At 41.1% G+C, this 18853-nt stretch overlaps 2 protein-coding genes across 2 annotated transcripts; both read left to right on the top strand.

Annotated features, from left to right (window-relative positions):
• The first annotated feature begins 527 nt into the window (after nucleotides 1–527).
• Nucleotides 528–3806, top strand: star (steroidogenic acute regulatory protein). Its single transcript, XM_086110925.1, has 7 exons — nucleotides 528–1212; nucleotides 1332–1439; nucleotides 1572–1702; nucleotides 2538–2696; nucleotides 2779–2963; nucleotides 3034–3127; nucleotides 3224–3806. The coding sequence occupies exons 1-7, from the start codon at nucleotides 1149–1151 to the stop codon at nucleotides 3341–3343; spliced, it is 861 nt and encodes a 286-aa protein (XP_085967051.1). The 5' UTR covers nucleotides 528–1148; the 3' UTR covers nucleotides 3344–3806.
• A 1111-nt stretch (nucleotides 3807–4917) lies between these two features.
• On the top strand, nucleotides 4918–16748 carry elmod3 (ELMO/CED-12 domain containing 3). Its single transcript, XM_086112051.1, has 13 exons — nucleotides 4918–4988; nucleotides 6963–7674; nucleotides 8160–8231; nucleotides 8327–8401; nucleotides 8864–8933; nucleotides 9187–9249; nucleotides 9362–9450; nucleotides 10412–10535; nucleotides 10616–10738; nucleotides 10843–10973; nucleotides 11546–11622; nucleotides 11729–11856; nucleotides 13241–16748. Exons 2-13 carry the CDS (start codon nucleotides 7639–7641, stop codon nucleotides 13489–13491), a joined length of 1239 nt encoding a protein of 412 aa, XP_085968177.1. The 5' UTR covers nucleotides 4918–4988; nucleotides 6963–7638; the 3' UTR covers nucleotides 13492–16748.
• The last annotated feature ends 2105 nt before the right edge of the window (nucleotides 16749–18853 follow it).

The raw sequence follows: 18853 nt of genomic DNA, 5'->3' as shown, positions 1-18853 counted from the left end.
GTGTCACTTTTCCCCATTTTTCTAATTAATGAGTGGTTAGGATCTTCACATTTTTCTTTTCAACATCATGGTATCTTTTTTTTTTCTTCCGTTTGGTTTGTTTTTATTAGTATTATTCATGGGATTTTACAGTATTAAGTTGTGTATTCAATCCAGAGATAAATACCCAGGGGGAAATAAAAACATCAATTTTTATCTCCTTTGATGTAAAACCTAAATGTTTCCAGTACCGGTAATCTATATTCCCCCAAAAAATTAAGGAATTGGCCTCACCGTTCCAATACTGTTGGAAGAGAATGTCCAAAGTGAGCAGAATAGGATCTTCGGCAAACCGTTCCCAGATTATTATTGTCAATGGTTTATTGGATGTGTTCTGGTTTTTTTTTTAATATTAAATGTTCTGGAAAGTGCTTTGTTACATCTGTTGTGAAAGTGCTACATAAATAAAGATGTATGGTATTATTTTGTATAAGGTTGGATAGAATTGCCCAGTAACATTGGGAAGAAACGAGCGTGGCCAAACTTGTGAATTATTGGCTGTTAGGATAATTTGAGGTGTGTCCCAAGACTTTTGTCCATATAGTCTTTCAAGGCAATCAAGCATTAGATAACACAGAGTCTGCAGACCACCCAAACAGAACATCAGGGTTAATGGCCCACCATCAATTACAAATGTCATGCGATTTAAGCCTGTGGAAACGTATCGGTTGTAATGAAGGTTAGCCGGGAAGGAGGCAAACCAAACAGACACTTTTTTTTTTTTCGCCAAAGGTTTGAAATGTTTCAGACTATGAAGGGATGAATGATTTGAGTCACTCTCAACCTGACCTTTTTTGAGCAATACCGTGGGCTTTGGGCACTGGACGTTAACTGACAACATGTGAAAATCAGAGAAATGCTTGTCTTGTACATGAAGTAACCTTGGCGACATGGACCTCGGTAGGCGGCGGTGGTGTGTGGGTGTTTTTTTATCTACGCGGAGATAGCACAGTGGCCTTGGGGGCAGATCGTGTATATATACGCAAGCCCACTCAGACTTCCACAGTCAGAATCGAACGTCATCGCGAGAGCACCGACATCCTAATTGTTTCTCAATACCGTGATTGAATTTTTGTTCTCTTGAAGCAAAGGGTCCCCGTATCAACAAAATGCTGCCTGCAACTTTCAAACTGTGTGCTGGAATCTCCTACCGACATATGAGGAACGTGAGAGGTGAGTGAAAGATGAACATTAAGAGATTCACTCATCTCCATTAATGCTTAAAATTGCTTAATTTGTGTCTTATCTGAAAGATATTTGCCCCTTTTGTGCCTTTTGTCTCTATCGTCAAGGTTTAAGAAAGAATGCAATTGTGGCGATACACCATGAGCTGGACCGACTTGCAGGTCCGGACCCCAGAAACTGGATCAGCCAAGTCCGGAGAAGAAGCTCCCTCCTCAGTGAGTGATGAAATCTTTCCCCTCAAACAAAGACGTGCAATCATGTAATCCCTTTTAGGTTACGAGGCTGACAAATACGTTAAAATTGTTAACCTGAAATTTTAAATTCTTTACCCACCTGATTGTTGGAAGGTTCTCCGATTAAGGAGGAGGATGGATACAGTGAGGAGGAAATGTCGTATGTAAAGCAAGGTGAAGATGCGCTGCAGAAAGCGATTGGCATCCTCAGCGAGCAGGAGGGCTGGATTGTTGAAACTGTCGCTGTGAGTATCAAGAGAGGAACCATTGAATTGATAAATAAGGATTTTGTCAAGTACTACATTGTAGCTGGTGTGAATAAAATGTGAGGGTTAAAAAGCTAAACCCCCCACCACCATCACCACCTTTTCTTGACTACCAGTAACCTTTTTCCTTCAACAATCATGAGAAATCACAGAAAAATATATTCTCTATAATATACGTCCCTGAACGTAAAAAGGACAATTGTACCCTTTTTTTTTAACTTGGTCAAAATTATTAAATCATGATATTCAATTACAATACCTATCTTTCAGTGTATTTAATTACAACTCACTCTTCATCATTACAACTTAAAGGGGAAGTCAAGTCAAAAATGGTCTTTGTTCTATATGCGCCCCCACTAGTCTAAACATTTGTAAACACTTGTGAATGTCACATGACCAAACGCAGAAACATATGAGCCATGATTTTCGTAACCTGAGCCTTTTGGCAAAATAGCCATTGCCAGAGATGAATGAAAATGGGTGGATTTTTCTGCTTATTTCATATTCCACAAACGCAATATTAATCAGATTGCATTGGGTGCATAAAGAATATTATTGGAAAGGATTTTTTTGATTTGACTTCCCCTTTAAGAAGAAATTGCAATTCAATCGCCTAGTGGTAGTCATGCAACTGATTTTTATTCAGCTGATATGAGATCAATTCCCACTCAATGCCCTAATTCACAACTGTGTGATGGATTGACCACCATTCCAAGGTATCGCCTGTGTCGGATGGGCTTCAGTCCCTACTGTGACCCTGAGCAGAATATGAAGTATGCTTTATGGATGAAGTGATGTTTGTGATGCTCCTCAGGCAAATGGAGACAAAGTTTTGAGTAAGGTGTTGCCTGGCATCGGAAAGGTGTTCAGGCTCGAGGTTCTGTTGGAGCAACATCCTGACAGCCTTTATGGAGAGTTGGTGGGTAACATGGAGCAGATGAGTGAATGGAACCCAAATGTGAAACAGGTCAAGGTGAGGCAGCATCATGTGGATGCAATTACTATGGTACTCCTCACCGAGAACGAGGGTTTGTGAAAATTTCACATCCCTACAGATTCTTCAAAAGATCGGCAAGGACACGATGGTGACACATGAGGTCTCAGGAGATACACCTGGCAACGTAGTGGGACCTCGGGACTTTGTCAGTGTTCGCTGTGCAAAGCGACGCGGCTCCACCTGCTTCCTGGCTGGAACGTCCACTAATCACCCAAAGATGCCTGAGCAGAGGGGTGTGGTCCGGTAAGGGATGACTCTCATGAATGAGTGAACCGCACGACTTTACAATGTTAAAAGTGATTATGTTTGACAGGGCACAGAATGGGCCCACCTGTATAGTCATGAAGCCCAGCAGTGAAGACCCGAATAAGACTAAGTTCACCTGGTTACTAAATATAGATTTAAAGGTACACTAGACTCTTCTCCGTGATTCGTTTTTCATGGCAATGGATTCCACTCCAGTGAGCGTATTGGAAAATAAACGCGGCCTTTGTTGATTGCAGGGCTGGATCCCAAAGACTATCATCAACAAAGTACTGTCCCAGACGCAGGTGGACTTTGCCAACCATCTCAGGCAAAGGATGGCCAGTCAGGTTTCCGAGGAGATGGCTCACACCTGCTGACGCAACATCCATCCTGTGCTCAGTAATGGCAGAGCAGAGACTAATGCGCCATCAACCTTCACAAATACGCTATGATCCGCAAAGAAAAGATAATTATTAGGGAAATTAGAGGAATATATTGCTTGACTTAACATGGGGACAACCTGAGCACACCTGGTGTTTTCATTTGACAAAAGTGATTTTCTTACACCTCCTAATAGCCAATCTTTAACACCAAGACTATGTTCTTTCGCATTTAGCCACTCCGCCTTGAGCTTGTCTGAGCAGTAAAACAGCTAATGAACTGCACATTGTTTCAGAGTGATAACACCTTGGGTATCATCTATCGTCCCTGCTGTGAAATTGCACATTTTATTGCAATGCTTTATTTATTGATTTTGTGCTGTTGCAATAGCTGCTATGTGAATAAACAATTTCTATGCCATTAATATTTATGATTGTATGCAAAAAGACACTCAGCACACTTGTCTCCTGATGCTTGAAAACTCAAATAAATGCTACAAGACAGTCCATAGTCTTGCCTGCCTCTACAGTTGTGTTATTATAATAGACAATATTCTGGGGAACATACACAAGCACAGTAAGACACTGCCCTGCAATTTTTAGCAGCATTCTTCAAACTGGAGAGGAAAGATCCCAGTACACATGATGACCAACCATCTTTCAAATTCTGGTAGCTTGGCTCACTGACAACTTGCCAGGGAGCACATCATCAGTCCGTCTTGTAGTGGCACAGATGCCAGCGGCACATTTCATAACAAGTAACAATAGCTTTCAGTGCTGAAAAGAAATCAGTGGACTTTGTGCAACTTTGCAACTTTTTGTATTTTTGCAAATCCAAATTAATGCAAAATGTCTTCAGCTAGACACCTTTCAGTCCAGGCTACAGTACCCGTTACACCATGAAGCATCCTAAAATCGAAATAGTGCTCGGCATCATCTCTGCTGAGTCTCGTGACTTTCTACAGTATTTGTACAGCATTTTTGGATCAGAATTTTTCATAAAGCCTCACACATTGGATTCATTTTATTGTGATCTTTTACCAAGATGTTAGGCCTTTTGTACATTTGCAACATTTTAAAATAAATATAACACACATTGAATTGCCTGTAATTGTTGCTATGCTATGCAAATAAACTTCCCTTACATCTCCTCAAACAATTCTTTTGTGCATTTGTTAAATTTGAAACTCATTTGAATGCTTTTCTGTAAGGTACTGTAAATGCAACTTCTGTATTTTTTGATATACAGTATTAGATAGGATAGATGCCTGATGCTATCATATATTAAACAATAGCAACCCCGCAGGTGCAAATATGAAAGTATGGCTCATATTTGCATTCATTTGACAAAATGTGTTAAAATGATGGAAATATGAATGCTATCATATATATATAATGAATATTATCGGATATGTATTTAACTGATTCGGGGATGGGAAATGTTATGGAAATTATGATGTATGTACATAAAATAATGTGTGCAAAGAAACACGCCATTAATACCTTTGAGCCAAAGAAAAATGACGTAATGAATTCAGATCGCGGCAGAAAACGACAATTCCCATGATGCATTTGCACTACAGTGTCCGCTGGACGGGGGAAGGGAAGCTGAGATTGGAGGGAGAAACAATCAGAAACTGAGGTACTTTTAAATTCTTCTTATCGCACAATACGCTCAGGCAAGAGGGCATCGCGTTAAATTGCTGTGTTGTTTGAAGTGGTCCCCAAGCAAAATGCGTTTGAGTTGCATACGTTTTTGGACTCGGACTTCATCCTCGTTACAGTTGAATAGAGCTACAGTTAGCCCGTTAGTTAGCGCTGACAGCTGGCTTTTCTTGCGAGAACAAGCCGCTGTCAGCGACGCAACTGGGCATATTTTTCATGACATGGTGTCCCTCTTCCGTGCACTGCGAAAATAGACGGCCCTTTTCGGTGACATTGCTATAATTGCATTCGTTGTTTGAGCGGAAGCCGTACCTGCGTCTTTGTGCCTGCGGGGTTGCTAGCTGACATAATGCTAATTTGCTGGTTACTAGCTGCCCTGACAGCTCCTGGACTGTGGTGACGTTACAGCTATGTATTTAGGATTGCCAAAAAAAAGTCATTATATATATCACTTAAGCAAATTTACAGGTTAATCAGACATATTCAGAATGGCATTTTGCGATGTATTCTTCATTTTGATTTTTTTTAGCAGTTGTGTTGTGAGTACAGTACTGTGTCCAGTATTGGATTATAAGTGGAAACTTTTACGGACGGAATTGAAATATGAGTACTGAAATTAATCTTGCCTTTTACACGTGTGTATCATAATGCATTTTTCATTGCTTTTCATTGGTTGCAATGCCTCCTCAGTGCTTCTCAATTATTTTATGTTATCAGTTATTATGTGACCAAGCAGAAGAAACTCTGCGCCGCGAACATAAATGGAAACATTTATCTGTAAAATTGTTGTAAGTGCATAACATTGTATCCTTATTCACAGCAAAGAAAACAAACGAAATAAAGAGAGAGATCAACTAACAACAAAGAATACATTTATTAACATTGTTTTTTAGTCTCTCTCTGTCTCTCTCTCTCTCTCTCTGCATTTCTTTTTTTGTTGTTAATTATTTTACCGTGGTGTCTCCTGAGGGGTTGTTTCACACAGTGATTCATATCACCTAAAAGAAAAACCTACACCTTAGAGCTAATTCTACCTGCACACACTCTGACATTGAGATTGCCACTGCGCCCCTACAGTGGATGTGTAATTACACTTTTTATTCTAGTACTATCTATCTATCTATATATGTATGCATGTATATATACACACGTGTGTGTGTGTGTGTGTGTGTGTGTGTGTGTGTGTGTGTGTGTGTGTGTGTGTGTGTATGTGTGGGGTCAAACGTGCTCCCCGTGGCATCACTCCATGCCCATTTGCGAAAGACCGAGTTCTACACATAAGTATGTCGTCTCATGCTGTAGGGCTGGGCAAAACTTAAGTTCAAATTTGATTTTTAAATTGACAGATGGGGCGGGTCACTCAAAGATGAGGATTTTCTCCATTTTGAGACAAATAAAGGTTTTCTTATCTTTAAAAAAAAAAGGCCAATAATAAAGTGTTACTTTCTTTTAATGTTGTATATTGTTTGTAGTTCAGTTCACTATAATGAACCAATTGCTGTGGTGAACAGAAAATTTTATTCAGAATTTATTTGTTCCGAAAAGTAGTTTTGATGCTGATTTAAAAAATGTCAATTTTTAAAAATAGAGCGCACCATGTTCTTGAGATATTGTCATATTTTGTTTTTAAATTTGACCTATTAAAAGCTTGCACAATAATTTATGGCTACAATGTGTCAGAAAATAATTCCCTGTTGCTGAACCTAACCCTTGATTTGTAAATACTACTATGGCACATTATTATTAATTACTAAAGTAAAAAAAGACAAGTGATGACGACTGACAGGGGCCCTTGAAAATTGGATTGTCAATTTGCAGGATTTAAGTGGTGGGGCCAGAGTGATAAAGGGTCATTTATTTCATAGGGCCCCAAGTCCTCGGTGGACATTTAACTGTGTTGCAAAATGTGTCTGAGAGCTTTGTGTTTGATTTGTTTCATTTCACATTGCAGATTCTCATGCAGATGAGACCTCCTCCAAGAGATTGTTGCAAAAAAGAAGACAACTCATGATCCACATCTGGACATTTGCCCTTTTTATTGTTTCACATGAGGCTGAAGATCACTCAGTCAATTAAAGTGTGCCGCTATCGCTGCTGCACTTATTGGATTTGTCTTGAGAGACAAAGTAATGAAGTGTCTGTTATGAGGAAAGCTCAAGCCTGAAGAGCAATGTCATTATCCAGCTTCTGGGCACCTCTGTTGGCGATGAGGAGCGAAGCAACTGGCCAAGCAGATCTGTGGAGGGGAGGAAGGAGGGAGGTTTCCGGGAAACGTGCCATTTCCTCTAGGCGCTAGACTGATATCTGCACATTCCTCTCCGTGTGCGCACTCAAGGTTAGACTATAGGAGGAGGCTGCCACTTGAACCAACGCTCATCACGGTTCAGACGGAAAACCAGAGATGTGCGCTATCTGGACTTCTGTAACCAGCTTGGTGGAGTCTTAACTTGTCACAGTGGACATTTCCATCCATATGAAGCATAAATCCTGGCAATCACTCCACATGTGCACTCAAGAAATCATGGTTGTGCTTGTAGCAACTTGTCAGCCCAACTCAGTCCAGGATTTCAGAATCCTTTAGACGCTACAATCGGGAAGACCCTTGCCAGATCACAAATTCATATGCAATGGAAGAAGACACTGATGTCACTTTCCACATTGAGGTAATACATATGGCCTTCTACACACGTCATCATTTTAATTTGAGCGATTAGAACAAAGTCGAGACTGCTCTGTCTGAGTTAGTGCTTACTTGTGTTAGGAACCACATATATGGAGTCATGTTCTCCTGCTCTGAGCTGTTAATTAATTAAGAGCTCGTTTGTTTATAGCAGTTCACCGACATGTTTAAGACCTACGGTCAAGAGCGCTCTCCATTGCTTTAGCTGTAATCTCTGCTCTCGCTCGCTTGCCATGTTACCATGGCGGCAGCGGACAGAGCACTTCTCTTATCCTCAGCTTGGTTTCTCTCCGTAAGCTTCCTTCGTTTGCCCGTGGCCTCCAGTCTCTGCATATGACTTTTTTGTTTTTTGTTTCAATCATGTTTGGGCTTCTCAATGAGTTAAACACGATTTGTTTTCTCTGCGTATTTTTGTGAGTACATCTCTTAACCATCTGCTGCAATCGGGCACCCTCTTCCTACTTTTAGGGCCAAAATGGTTTGTCTCTTGAATGTAAATCATCAGAGGAGACCACCAATGGACACTCGAACCAAAAGCCTGTGAGTACAATTCCATAATCCCTTCCATTGTATTCACCTCCTTGGATTCAAGATTTCCTGCTTCCTCTAAAACTACGGAAAAATTATCTTTCTAGGTTATGAATGGATTGATTATCAGTCAGAATGTCAAAGACCACACCAACGGCTGTGCCCCCCTCACATCCCTGCCGGTAATTACCGCCGCTAAGGAGTTTATTTTCTCATCCATGAAGTACCGATTTTTTTCTGTATTTTGCGACATGGCGAGTACAGTCCAGTGGGGGAGGGGAGAACGTTGAACCGCATTTAAGTGGGTTATGCACAACTGCAGATTCAACTTCCAAGTTTCTGTATGTCATTTGTATACTTTTTGGTTAAACTGCAAAAGGTATGACTTAGTTTTCAAAGTCGCCGGGTGCACTAAATATTTTGATAGGGACTTTGCAATGCTACTGATAATATTTCGTTTGGATTATTATTATTTTTTAAATTTTCATGAATCAAGTAACCGGTCTTCATGACAAGACTTACACTATGCAGCATACAGTTTCACACTGATGCAAATTGGACATGAGACTTTGCTTGACTTTATCACATGACATAAAATACTGTGATCTTCACGTGCAAGTTGATTGTGTTTAACTTGTGTCCAGATCTCAGCTCTGAAGCAGAATGGTCTGTTGCAGACTCTTGCAGCAGGAGGGGACCGAACTCAACCTCCAGGTAACACACTCTCACATGAACTCACTTTGGTCTCTCATCCTATTCCTACTGGAATTGAGGAATAATATGTGGTAGACACTGGGCCGCTGCTGTACAGATAGAAATGTCCTCCGGTTGTTCTCTGGGTGCTGCAGGCGTCTGAACGATGCAGCACCCCAGATAGGAAAGATGGTCGTTTGAATGAGGGATGTGAACCAAACTATCCAGTGAAAGACTGTATTTTCTAAACTAGCCTTTGTGTTTTTCTCCACAGAGGCAAATGTGGAGTTGGAAAAGGCCAGACAGGAGTGGGAGGCTCTGGAAAACATCCAACCAGGTCAAAATTGTCAAAACAATTTCACCTGTTTGCATCAACACGATTGTCATCAGGAATTTGCCAAGCTAAATTAGATTTCTTCTTTGGTCTTTTTTTTTTTTAAATCTGCCAGCTCTCACCGAGGACTTGAACCCTACGCCACTCATCTCTTTCAATGAAGCTCTTCAGTACTTCCAGACGACAGATCTCGGGGACTTGATTGTAAGCATTTATGATTGAAATTCTTAGATTTTGTCCCCCACCTCAAATTTCAAATAACATGTTTTCGGACTATACAGTCCCCTCCAAAAATATTGGAACAGAAAGGCCTTTGTCTTTGGGTTTAAGATCAAAAGATGAATATGAGACAGTTCAGAATCAACCCAATTTCTCAGCACCTTTTGTCTGAAAGCACCCACGGTGAGCAAAAGTTAGAGTTGCAAGCTGGCTGACTTGCCCAAAGTGCAATGAGTGCCTCAAGCACTGATGAAGGCGGCGGCTACTACAAGTCCCAAGGACTAATGTGAATTGCCCTACGCATTGACCACCGATCGACACGTCCTATGTACGCCGCAGTAATGTGATTTAATTCAGTGCAAAGGCAGGCTCACACGCGAGCGATGCCGTGCCTCCAACGTCCCACAAGGAGTGAGCAAAGGGAAAACTAAAGCCTTGGGTTACAGCTGCCACTCTGTTAATCATGACGTGTTATGGGCATAACGAGTTAGCGTTCACGTTAACATTTTCCACCTCTGCCTTTTGCCTCAAACAGCCACATATAGTTTGCGTTTGTGTTTGATTGAGGCGCAAAAGGTAAAGAGTGATGCAAATCTAGTTATTTTGAGCCTGGTAATTATTCCTCTCTTATTGAAAGTGTACAATTTTTTTGTGTAACCTCACCCGTTTGAGTGCTTGGTCATGCCATGGAGCATGCCTTTTTATACTGGAACAGTTTTTATTAACAATATGGCAGTTTGATGTACTCCCTCTGGTTATTTATATTGTCATGGATATTTATTGGCAGAAAGAGTTTGAGAGGGGACAGACAGAGAAAACACTACACACACACCCCCATGACCCCCCACCCAAAAAAAAAAAAGTAAAACATGGGTATTCAGTTTAAAGTATATCAGGTCAGAGGGTTGAATGTTGTTTCTTGTTTTGTCTCCACGCCAATTTTCAGAAGAACATCCAGCCAACTATTCGCAGGACAGGTCTCGCTGCCATCACACACTTCCTTTTTGGGCCACCTCGACTGCACAGGGAGCTGACGGAGGAGCGGGATCTCGTCTTTGCCATCGCGCAATGTGAGCAGTTGTTCGCCGTGCCTGTTTTCGCAGTCACGCATGGGTTTATTTAAATGCTGACGTTTGCATGTTTTCCTTAGGCCACGTGGACAACAGCCAGATAGTCCACATGCGCGTTCTCCAGAGCATTTATAAAAAGCTCATTGGCTGCAGGCTGGACTGTCCTCGTTATGGGTCACACTGGGAAAACATTGGCTTTCAGGGTAAGATGCTCAAACTTTGCACTCTATTTAACATGCAGTACATGAAGTGACTTTTTTTTCAAGATTTGAGTGTGAAATACGGTACTGCATATTTTGCTTTTTAGGTATGGACCCAGCTACTGACCTGCGTGGCACTGGTTTCCTGGGTCTAATGCACACTTTGTACTTTGTGATGGACCCAGAGACTCTGCCTTTGGCTCGAGACATCTACAAGTTGTCCCAACACCCTACGCTGGTATTATTAGCTCATAACAGGATACCCCAATAACTTATTATTGGTTGTTTCAGATATACTGTATGTTTGATGGACACTGTTTGAGCGATATTCTCATTCTTAGAGGTGGGATAATGGCTTTCCCCCCAAAATTGGGGACATGTTTCGATGTAATAATGTAACCATAAACCAATACCACTACAACCATGAATGTGCCCTTAAAATTATATCTTTTGGAAAAAGTCAATCAAAATGATCAATTTATTTATCGAGTTTATGCTCTGCTTTGTATATTCGCATTGTTTATTACCATACTTCAGCATGGAATGAAAATTACCCTTTTGAGGAATGAGTAACAATAACTCAAAGGGTCATTAAAAGTCATTTACAAGTAACTACTCTCTAAATAGGGTTAAATAATTTGCATGTTTAAAATGTATTAATTTTCCATCTTGTGGGATACATTGTGGTCGACTCAGTCCGTATTTCTAGTTTTTGCAAAGGGTGATTTTGGATACCGCGATTGCACTGGATTTCATTCAATTTTATGTTTACTATGTATTGTAATGTTATTCTGCACTATGTATTTTCAGAACTTTCCTTTCAGTGTGATGTCAATCAACATGACCCGCATCGCTCTGCAGGTGCTCAGAGAGGAGGCCTTGTCCAAGTCAGTCTATTTTATGTATTTAATTTTTTTTCTTCTCTCTTCATCACATCCTTGCATAGTGCATGAGTCATTCAAAAACATTCTTCTCTGCCCTTGGCCTCACTAGGGAGTGCAATCGTCGCCAGCAAGTTGTTGGCGTGTTGAATGAATTTTACGTGGCCACATATCTGCACCTGTACCAACTGTGGAAGACACAACAGAAAACCATTGCTGACTCTGGCTATGTGATCAAAGGTAAAGATGAGGTTACCTGCATTCTTATATACTGTGTGTTTATAGCATTGTTCAAAGTTGGAGGACAGCAACCATGGTAAAATCACAGAATGCTTTATGAACCCCTCCATGCTTCTGCACCACGTATGTCGAGACCAGTAATTCCCAAACAGTGTGCCGCGGTGGGGAATTATCCACCTTTACTTAATAGTTCTGAAAACTATTTATTTATTGCAAATAATGTCTTAGTGTAATGACAGGCACAACAATTAACTGCTCTTTCACTAAAGGCCAGAAGCTACAATTAGCTTTTGCATCCATTATTGCCTTCAGCACAATAGATGATAGACTTTATGTTCAACTAAACAGACCCAGATTTTACAAGTATGAACATTTGTTAGTACTGTATATTGAGACAAGATGTTCTGTATTCTCTGTACAGAGCATATTGTCACTGTCCTGCATTTCGGATATCCCATTAAAGTGAAAATATTTCAGGAATGACAAAAATGAACGTGTATTTTTCACAGGACAACTACGGTACACTTTTTGTGATTTTAGTTTGGTGCGATGTAAAATGTTTTCAATGTTAAAGGTGCCTCCCTTGGCTCATTAAAGATTGGTAAATGATGGTCTTGACCGCAGCATTATTTTTATTTAGTCCATATCACATTAATGTGCCTTTTACACTTCCTCATTTCACCCCCCATTAAATTTCAGATTTTCCACCGAACTTCATATTCATCATATTAAGTACATGTTAAGCTGTTAGGAATGCTTCACATAATAAGACATTTAAAAGAAGTTACACAGTGAAAGAGATTTATAAGCAAATTAAAGAAATAGCTTACTGAAAGTTAAAATACACCAAAATAAAAATTACATTTTAATAATAATTTTGGTGTACTGTATTCGGTTAGCTGGCACGTTGGTCGACTGGTTAACACGTTGGCCTCACAGTGCAGAGGTGCAGGGGTCGATTCCGGCCTTGCTGCGTAAAGTATGCATGTTCTCCCCGTGCTTGCATGGGTTTTCTCTGGGTCCTCCGGTTTCCTCCTACATTCCAAAATCAGGGACACTCTAAATTGTCCCTAGGTGTGAGTGTGAGTGTGGATGGTTGTTCCTCAATGTGTGCCCTGCGATTGGCTGGCAACCAGTTCAAGATGTCCCCTGCCTACTGCCCGAAGACAGCTGGGTTAGGCTCCGGCACGCCCGCGACCCTTGTGAGGATAAGCGGATAAAATGGATGGATGGATGTATAACAGTATATTGCCAGCTATTGGCATGACATGTACGGGACTTCAACCTTATCCAGAACTCGTGCCTGGCAGCAAGAGAGAGCGTTATCACAAGACATGGCATGGGACTATAGAGACACTTAATCATGTATTTTCTAACCCTTCAGAAGTGGAGCTGTTCGCCAAAAAGAACCCAAAGCAGATGCTTCGCCGACTAGAAGTCTTCCTGAAAGAGAGACGGGCGGGTGGAGTCCCCCGTGGGACTTCGCCAGAGCCACCGGCCCAGCAGCCTTCTCCCAGCCTGGAGGAACAAGCAACCAAATCGGCCAGCGGACAGGGAAGCAAGGCAAAGGAGATGCACTTCACAGGGGTGTGTGAGTTACCAACTGACATGGAGGGTGACGCCAGACTCATCTAAGCTTGTGTGTGTGTGTGTGCGCGCATCTGTCTGCGTGTGTGTCTTACGGAGAGATCGATGAAAGAACACACTATCCCCTGCTATCATGTCCCCCAATCCTCTGATGTTAGGGCCCTGCACTTTGCAAACATTTTTTTGTGTTGGTGTTGTTTTTGTGGTTGGTCAGAGCTCCATTGTTTCAGCTATTTATTTGAACACAGAACAGTCAAACAAATGGAGCTGGTGCAGGCTGTCATAAAACAAGACGTGTCAACATTTGCACTTTCCTTAAACTTGATTGGTCAAATGAAATTTCAAGTAAGTCGTCGTGGCCAAAACTCCACCCATGTGGACTTTGTTCTTCTCAGCCCAGTTATGTTGGCGTTACAGGTGGCATGAGGCTCACTCTTGTTCAACTGACTAGCCAAGTGCAATGCAGCGGAGGGGCACCACCATCGGACATATTATCAATGCTCTTCACACGGTCAGAAGCAGCAGCACAACACTTGACCAGGTCACATGCAGTAACTTTTGAGCAGGGAGCAAGTTCCATGTTGGCTTGCCATGAAGTTTTGACCCCTTTAGATTCCCTATTAGTAGGTTAAAGATGTATCAACAAATGTAAAAAATATATAGATAAAAACGGACGCCCCAATCCAGATTGGGATCAAACTGAAGAGACACTGTTGGTGTTAATGAATTGGTCCACAGGTTCATTCATTTGATTAATATATTATTGACCAAAAAAAAAAAAGTTTTAGTTGCTTCAATTCAATTTTTTCTTTTTCCAGAAATAACAAACATAAGGATTTTAACAGAACGTAGGGAAATCCTACACACATTATCAGCCTTTCATAAAAGTTTGATAAGGCTTAAGATGAAGGTCTAATATAAGCTTTGTGGACATTCCGTGAGTAAGTGCGATTGTATATATTTTTTCTGGTAAGATTTGTATGAGTGGTAAAATGAGCTGATGTTGAGGGCTGCCTCCCCTAGATATAGTACAGTATGCAATTCCAGCTCACACTATGATAATCAAAGTGTCAGTGCTGTGTGACCATAGACATTTCAGACTTTTCAGGGCTTGTGTGTTTGTGCAAGTGAACATCCTCGTGTGTGTGTGTGTGTGTGTGTGTGTGTGCGCGCGCGTGTGTGTGTGTGTGTGCTTTTTGGGGGTGGGGGTGAGAATGTAACTCCGACTTAGTGAAGACATTTAAAGAAAAAGTGATGACTTTTTGCCTCGTTGTCACCACTTAAAGGGCAGAGTTTGAGTTGTCTGGTTTAGCTCTTTGTCAGGCAACCCAAATGTCAATAAGTTAGCGATTGAAAGTGTGCATGTGTGATTGTGTGTCTTGTTTGACGGGAACTGACTACAGATGGGGTGCTTTCCAATGCACACAATAAGCCAGCTTTACTAAGTACTTGACCCATCCCTCTGCAAACATGGTACTTTTGTCTTTTTAAGATGGTACTTGGAAGGAACATGAAGAGAAATCCGATTGGACAAAGAAAAACAAACATTGCTGGTCAAGAATGGGTTAAGGCTCCTCGGCGAAGCTGGTTCGTGCTTTGTGCTCCTGTGAAACTGTCTCCCATGTTTGTAGTCTCAATCTGTAGCATGTTCAGGTAGCACTAGTACTGTAGCATCCTATCTATAGCCTCCTCCCTCGTGAAGCTTGTTGATGTCAAGTTGACGTTGGTCTGTCGTGTCAGTGGGTGCGCGGACCTTTACTACGATAGCACATTCATATTTCATGAACCCCTTCGTAGAAACACTTTAGGCAGCGAAGCTTGTGGAGACTTGCTTGACATGTAAATGAGCTCAACTTTGTCTTCTAAGAAGGTAACAGTTAAAATGGTGCCTACATCCCATAGAATCTTGTAAGATCATGTGCTCGCCTCCTGTTTTTTTTTTTTTTTTTTTTTTTTTTTTTGCTTACAGCCTCAGTGCCACAGTAGAGCTGTGTTCTTGCAAGGCAGTAGGCGGTTAGCTGACCTCGGTCGGCCCATCGAGCCATTTCCATTTTTCATTTTCTTACGAACACGATAACACAGTTAGGCCAATGGTTTGCAGGCGTTGTGCGACTGACGAGGAACTTTGCACTGTTGTAGATAAAACTGTGTAACGTATGCAAAAGGGGCCACCTTCAGGAGCCATAATGTTCATTTGCGGCCACCTCATCATGTCAGGTCACCCGAACCCTCCCGCCTCCTCGTCCCAAACATTGCACCACACTGATCCCGCGCTTGGTTTTCTTCATTTTGAAGCTGAGGAGCAGTACAGTGTATGTAAATCAGGAAGTTTGTACATAGAGAATTAATGATTGTAAGATGTATGATTGTCTGTAGGGCATTATACTAAAATACATTGCTTACCTCAAGAATTTAAGACAAATCTCTCCTTTCTCTCTCACGCTGTCCTGATATTTGTTAGGCCTCTCAGTACATGTTTTGATGTTTGCTTGTACTTTGGCCTTCTCTTTCCCCAACTGAACTCGTTATATAATGTAAAGGATGTTAAACAGCTCAATCACGACATACTCGTGGCAAACTAGAAGAAGCAGGTCCATGTTATGTGTGTACTATTTAAAAAGACGTTATCACTATATAGGCCCATAGCCGTCTGCAAATTAAAAGCACTTTCTACTAAACTTTGATTTGGTTTCTCTCAGCCATGTTGGAATGAGCCAGTTTTCTTGTGGCTTCGCTGATGGTGGAGTATCATTTATTGTGATTTAAGTGTTCGGTGTGAAGCAAACACTGAGAAACGATCCAGTCTTTGGGGTTACAAACTGCTCAGCCATCTTATGATTGTAAAGCTCTGGTCATTATACTGCGTATGCTTTCAAGTATCCAGACAAATGCGAATTCATCTTCTCGTTTCCAGCCAAAACTTGCTCATCAGCAGATGTCCCAGAATTTATATTTGGCTTTTGAACTCTCCTCGTGTTGCATGACTCTTACCAAGAGAGAAAAGAGAAACAAACGGGTTTTACCAGGATGCCAGACACACCAACAGGTGCCATCTGAAGTTCTGATTGCGATCCAGCAGTGGCTCGGCAAATACAATCACATCTCTACAACACCCCTACGCTTTATACTCTTTAAAGGTGTTTTGCTGTCACGGTCTTTGTCATGTCCCTCTGAGCATTTTATGACTGTACCTTGATTGTAGATGCCCTATTTTATACTGAGAGTTATTTCAGAATACAGTATGTGCTGTTGTACATTAAATGTATTGTATGGAGAAAACTAAATAAACGCTGTTGAAAACTAAAGACTATCGCCATCCTGTGTGATTTGTTTTGTACATGGTGTTTTACACTATGGCACTGATTTGAATGAGAAAAATATTGTAAATCCAATTGTTCTTGGTTCTGACTCAGCATATTTTTAGATGAGGTAAGCAAGATTTTTTGGAAAAACTATATCTTGAGCCATTGAACGGTACCTAGAATATACAGTATGCTATTTAAGTACCGCTTCTCTACTTGAGGTTCGATACCTTGTTCGTGTGATGCGTAATCCCAATAAAGTAGAATCTGAGGCTTTCTCGATGTGCTCCAGTTTAACCACTAGAGGGTACTATTTGATACGAGCCCAACAAAATCGAATCGGACTGAAAAAAAAACGGACGGAGTTGAGAGCAATGTAGGGCACAGCATAAGCCAAACAAACATAAAAAATGCTTACAATTAATCAGCCAATGTTGGTTTTTGACTGACACATCCACGCAAATATTGCATCTAATTGTGTCGCTGTTGTCAATGCGAACATTTATGAAAGTAGATGTTCTGGGATTGACTCAGACTTGGTGTTGTTCAATTTCTTCGTCTTTGTGATTGCAATTGCTTTCATATTGTTGTAATGAGCCTTTTTGTTAATTTCCCGAACTAAGTTGGTTTACTGTGTCTCCCAAAGTCGTTCTAAGACTGCACTGAAGTTAGTGAAACAAAACATCTGAGTCATGCCCACAGCCTGTTCAATTACAACAATATGTGCAGTATTAAATTTTTAATATTCTCTTTTAATTTGATTTATTCTCCGACAGCGTCAATCAAAACTGTGGACACTCTACACTGAACAGATTTTTAAAAAATTATACTTTGTGTGTAAGATTAAATGTCATTCATTTATGCTTAATGATATGGTTGTCAGTATGCTATTATCTACAGAGCTACTATGAGACTTTCATGTAATGTGCGTAAACTCTTGTTTCTTGTTTTTTTTTTTTTAAAGAGACATGTAGGCCACCCTCATTGACTCTCATTTTGACTATGGAGGCATTGACCCTTGTAAATTCCCATGAGGCCATCATGCTGTTCCACTGATACTATTTTGTTGTTTCAATACAATTTAAGGTCTCAGTCTGAGTTCCAGCTTTGTCAGTCCTCACTGGGGAAACATTACTCAGACTCACTAAAGCAAGCCCTCAATAGTGCTTGTACTGCATTTTTCACAACCCCAAACCCCCTTTTCAATATAATATTTAGCAGCGTGTGCAAGGGGGATTTTAGTGCTCGGTCATGAAGTTAGTGTGCCTCCAAAGGAATCCGAGGGCTGTTTGCAACTACATCTGTGCTTAATCAGAGCCCAAAGCCAGATGACTGCGCTGTAGCCGACCTGCTGAATCACTGCACACACACCATGGAAAAAATATTTCAGGCATTCATCTCATCCCAGTCAAAATCATATCCATAGCCTATTCTCAATACAGCTATTTATATGCTATGATTTCACTCCTTGCATGTCTTTTTCCAACCTTGGGTCCATTGTGTGTGTGTGTGTGTGTGATTTTGGAAGATAGAGCTCGATAAAATGTGACAATCTCATGGAGAGTATTAACACTTCAGGTATCTGTTGACATAAATCTTTGTATCTAGCGGGAATGGGCAGAATATTACGGGATGGAGATTTGTGAACCTGTTTGCCTGTTTCCATTTGCACCTTGTGAGCCTGCTGGATTACTGCACTTTTCCCTCACTCATACACCCCTCCTCTCCCGTCTCCCTCCTACTCTCTCCCTGATGTCATTGTTTCCTGCCTGCTGGATGCTGACACGCCACTCGAGACCCCAAGCCTACAGCGCTATGACCGATCAAGCACATGACCACCTCCATATATTAAAAGCTGAAAGGGGACATCAGAACACTAATTTTGTTAGTCATTCAAGTTTTGTTAGATTTCTGTACTCATTCTGTTCTCTTTGCGCGGCATACTCACATTTAAATGGTGGTCTATTGGAAGTTCTGGAAATCTTTATGCGAAAAGACTGTTTGATTGATGTGCTTTCGAGGTAATGAGAGGAGTAATTCAAGGAGTGTTCACGCCCACTTTGCAATCCTTTGATGTTGACTTGAGTGGTATACATTATAGGTTTTCC

Source organism: Hippocampus guttulatus, chromosome 5 (genome assembly GCF_054856545.1).
Source record: "Hippocampus guttulatus isolate MCC_2025c chromosome 5, RoL_Hgut_1.0, whole genome shotgun sequence".
Classification (NCBI taxonomy): domain Eukaryota; kingdom Metazoa; phylum Chordata; class Actinopteri; order Syngnathiformes; family Syngnathidae; genus Hippocampus; species Hippocampus guttulatus.
The sequence above is the reverse complement of the archived record's forward strand: the minus strand, read 5'-3'. Positions and strand labels throughout refer to the sequence as shown.

Bases quoted from the DNA above. Each gene is read 5' to 3' on its own strand.
- star (XM_086110925.1), top strand. From the start codon at position 1,149: ATGCTGCCTGCAACTTTCAAACTGTGTGCTGGAATCTCCTACCGACAT. The intron at 1,440-1,571 runs GTGAGTGATGAA...GATTGTTGGAAG, and splicing joins GAGAAGAAGCTCCCTCCTCA to GTTCTCCGATTAAGGAGGAG. The intron at 3,128-3,223 runs GTACACTAGACT...TGTTGATTGCAG, and splicing joins TACTAAATATAGATTTAAAG to GGCTGGATCCCAAAGACTAT.
- elmod3 (XM_086112051.1), top strand. From the start codon at position 7,639: ATGGAAGAAGACACTGATGTCACTTTCCACATTGAG. The intron at 8,402-8,863 runs GTAATTACCGCC...ACTTGTGTCCAG, and splicing joins CCCCCCTCACATCCCTGCCG to ATCTCAGCTCTGAAGCAGAA. The intron at 10,974-11,545 runs GTATTATTAGCT...ATGTATTTTCAG, and splicing joins TGTCCCAACACCCTACGCTG to AACTTTCCTTTCAGTGTGAT.